The sequence below is a fragment of the Galeopterus variegatus genome, unplaced genomic scaffold (genome assembly GCF_000696425.1).
Source record: "Galeopterus variegatus unplaced genomic scaffold, G_variegatus-3.0.2 Scaffold506, whole genome shotgun sequence".
NCBI lineage: Eukaryota > Metazoa > Chordata > Mammalia > Dermoptera > Cynocephalidae > Galeopterus > Galeopterus variegatus.
The window spans coordinates 405,018-409,059 of record NW_007726617.1 but is presented as its reverse complement, the minus strand read 5'-3'; the positions used below and the strand labels follow the sequence as shown (position 1 = coordinate 409,059).

At 45.7% G+C, this 4,042-nt stretch overlaps 1 protein-coding gene across 1 annotated transcript in view; it reads left to right on the top strand.

Moving 5' to 3' along the window:
* The window catches only part of DUSP23 (dual specificity phosphatase 23), a 5,411-nt gene extending 2,848 nt beyond the window's left edge, over positions 1–2,563 (top strand). The window contains exons 2-3 of the mRNA XM_008569533.1: positions 314–476; positions 954–2,563. Of these exons, the coding sequence (XP_008567755.1) occupies positions 314–475 (162 nt within the window). The 3' untranslated portion in view covers position 476; positions 954–2,563. The remainder of the gene's footprint in view (positions 1–313; positions 477–953) is intronic.
* The last annotated feature ends 1,479 nt before the right edge of the window (positions 2,564–4,042 follow it).

Here is a 4,042-nt window from a genome sequence, read left to right as displayed (position 1 = left end):
GAGAAAGAAGGAAAGAAAGAAAGACCACAGTGGTGTGTTGGACTTGCAGAGGGAGAGAACACTCCTTGGGCTACAAAGTGGAGTGGGGGGAAGGGGGAGGGAGAGGGAGGTTGGGGTTAATTGGGTGGTGGACACAGGGTACAAATGCAATTTGTGGTAATGGGTATGCTGCCAATATGAATCTGGCCCTCACATCATGGGCACGAGGGGTGACAATCAACTTGGTATCATGAATATTCATAACCAATAAAAAATAAATTAAATTAAATAAATGAAGAGTTCCAGGGCTATGAATCTTGGCCATGTTTTTCAGATGTTACCCTCACTTCTTCCCTATTGGATCCCATCCTGCCATCACCACCACCACACTTTCAGCTTGAGACATGGAATGAATGGCATACACCAGCCATTCATGGAGGACTCTTTTTGCTATAACGTATTCCTGATTCCCTCTCCCTTCTCCTGGGCTGAATAAGGTAGAAATTCATCATGAAATATGTACTGAATGTCTGGCACTAGTGTCTGGATGTACCAGGCTCTGTTAGATGTGAAGGCTACCCAGCAGAATGAAACATAATTCCTGCTCTCAGGAGCTCACAGCTTCTTGCAGCAGATGGACGCAGCTAGAGTCCAACCACATATAGTGGTACTACGATAGACGTGTATTCCTGGAGTGTGGAAACAGGAGAGGGAGGAGTCAAGGGTTCCCCTGTAGACCCCATCTCTTGTAGCCTAGACCAAAGTCAGGCCTAGCCACTTGCTCCTCACTACTTTCTCCCTTCCGCTGCCACCCAGCCAACTCAACCCTGTGCAACTCACCCTCACACAAAAGGGGTATCAGCTGAAGTCCTGACAATCTGAAAGAGGTGGTAAATGCCCTCTCACCAGTTTTCCTCTATGTGTCAAATCTGAGTGATCAGTTCCTTCACTGTATCCCCTTTGTACCCACGTAGGCTACTCAGGTGAGGACATCTCCCAAAGAGAAGAAACCCACAATGCCAGGCATTCAGGCTGCAACTGAGGAATGAGAGGACACACACGAAGAGAGGACTCACTGAAACCCTTACCCTCCTCTCACCAAAAGTTCCATCCACCCTGCGCTCCCCCACCTGCCCTTCCCCCAACAGCATGTCCACATCTGGTTTTTGATGCAAACCAGAGCATCTTCTACAGGGGTGTATGTGTGTGTGTGTGTTTTCCTGTGAGGGGAGTGGGGCGGGAAAGGGGGTGAATGGCCCACTTCCTGGACCCCGTCCCTCCATTCTGAGGGCTTACCAGGACGGGGAGGGAGAGGCGAGAGGCTTGAAGCTGCGCCTGAGTTTGTGTCTCCACTCAGATCCTGACCTGCTAGGCATACAACCAATCCTAGCCCTTTATGCTCCTCTGTTCCTATTTCACTTTATCCTCCCCACATCCTTTGCACTGCAGGAGAAGAATCTGCCCTTCCCTTTCTCCCAAGGCTCCTTCGAAGGAGACAAAATTTTTCTAACCCCATTAAAGCCATCACCTTAATTTAAGCAGATCTCCTCTGCCTCAAGAGTTCCTTAGGGAAATAAACATATAATTAAGTGCTTAAGGAAATCACGTTTTAAATAAGTAAGAGTTGACTTGAAATGAAAAACTCTGTCCTTATTCTTCCTTCTACCTTCGGAGGTTAGCCTGAGGCTCCCTTTGGGCTCATTCCTATCCCCATATTTTTGCCTTCTCGTCACCCCCATTTCTGTATACGGCCATCAATGAGGGGAAAGAGACTAGCCATGACCCCTCTCCTTTCTACACTGAGGTAGATTATCAGTGGGAGAAACAAGCCACTTCCATCTAAAAAGAATATTTGCATCAGACCAGGGTTTCTCAACCTCAGCACTATTGACATTTGGGGCTGGATAATTCTTTGCTGTGGGGACCATCCTGTGCATTGTAGGATGTTTAGCAGCATCCCTAGCTTGTCTCTACACATTGCCAGGTGTCCCCTGGGAAAGCAAAATCAGCCCAGTTGAGAACCACTGCATCAGACCAAGCACCAGGTGCATTTCCTGTGGGAGCAGAGGTGGAAACATACTTGGGAATTTCTCCTGTGAATACACACATCTTAACAGGGGAGAAGGGGCCAACTCAAACACTGTTACCTTTAAAAATGCCAGTGTCTGGCAGCCATCCCCAGTCCCTCAACCTTGTCACAGGCTGGTTTTCCAAGATGGGGACAGACACCCCTAGCTTTGTATATTCAGGAAGGTTTTATTCTCCATGAGTTGCTAGTGGGCGTAGCTGCAATAACATCTACTCCCTCCCCCATGGTTTTTAAAGTTTCATTTGTGTTTATTCTGTGGTATGTGATCAGAGTTCTCTACTGAACAGAAGCTTTCTGTCTAAAAGGCATCTCTCCATATGTCTTGGGCTCTGGTTCCTCTCCCAGAAAATTGTTTGGATGCAGAAACAACTGGAGTCAGGATGGAAGGACAACCAGCCACATTTTTTTTTAAAACAGTTAAAGGTTTTTTAGGTTTTTTTTTAAGTTGTAACCTTAGACAAAATTATTTAAAGTCAATAAATTGTATTCAAGGAATTTCACATGTGATTTCTTCCACTGCCTATCAAGCTCATCTCTAGAGCTTCAGTCAAGATGGATCTTCAACATAGCCCTTTTTAAAAGAACTGATGTTTAATCCACGGTTGTTCTTTCAGACACTCTTCTTTGAGAAGTTTCCTCCCCATCCTGGTTTTCCTACCTCCACTTCCCATGCAGGACTCCTTGACTGGGGTCCTTCTGCTCTCTGGGTTCTAGGTTCCATGCCTACCTTGCAGGCCATGTGTCCCAGTACATGCAGAGAGGACTAGAATGGGGAAATAGGCCCACACCCTGCATACACACAGAAGCTGCCCAACATCTCCTTGGGAGCTCTACCTGGTCACCACCTTTACAGCCTGAGCCTTACGGCTGTTCATAACGTGTAGGGATCTGGTCCATGTGGGGGCTGGGGGGATGGAAGGGGTGCTTATCACTGATCCTCCTCTGGCTGAGGAGGTCTGTTCCTCATGCACACCTGCTACCTGCTCCCCATTATCCCCAAGATCAGGTCTTCCCAGGGCAATGGTGAGCATGTTGCCTGGGCAGGGATTTGATCCAAACCATAAACCATTTCCCAGAATGAACTGCACGCATCTGCCAAGCTTCAGATCAAAACTTTTGCAGTCTGTATCTTGCCATTCTTAGTGAGAAGGAAACTAATTTGGTCTCACAGGATTGTTTTGTCACAAAACAATGTCAATTACCACTAATGCGTTTCACATTTTGTTGTGACCCTCCTTTGCTTACATGTAAGTAAAGTGATCATAATCACCATCATTTATAAAGTAAATGCTTTCCATGTAACAGGTGTTTTACATATATCACTTTATATTATTTTACCCTTATAGCAACTCTGCAAGGTAGGTATTTTCCCCTTTTTATAGAGGAGAGAACTGAGATTTAGAGAGATGAGAAGCATGTCTGAAGGACACACTCGTATTGAAGGAGCTGGAATATAAACCCACATTGTAACTTTAAAGCTCAAGCTTCTTTGACCAGATATCCTGCCTGCCAAGATTTTCCCTGGTTGCAGTGACACAGAGGAGTCTGCCTTCATGATCAGACCATGGCCTCCTATGACCACTCTCTTCATTCTCTTTGGAGGCCAGAGAACAACTTTGCATCTGACGGTGGAGTCAATAACACCTGAATTATGAGCTGCTCTTTAAAATGTGGCCTGAGTATTTAAGGCCAAAACACTGAAACTGATTCAACACAGCAGTTCTGTCACATCCACTATTATCTAATTCAGAGCATGCAGAGGTCCTCACGCAGCATGACAGTCTTGAGGTATGTGTGACTGGCATCGAGTCCTCAAAAATGTCTTTTTATGTCTGATGATTTATTGAAAACCCTAATACCCTTTCTGGTTTTGTTGTTGTTTGAGCTCTTAATGCATGCCACACACTTGCCAAGTGCTTCACAGACATTATCTCATTACCTCCTGAAAATAAACCCTATGAACAAAGCGCTATT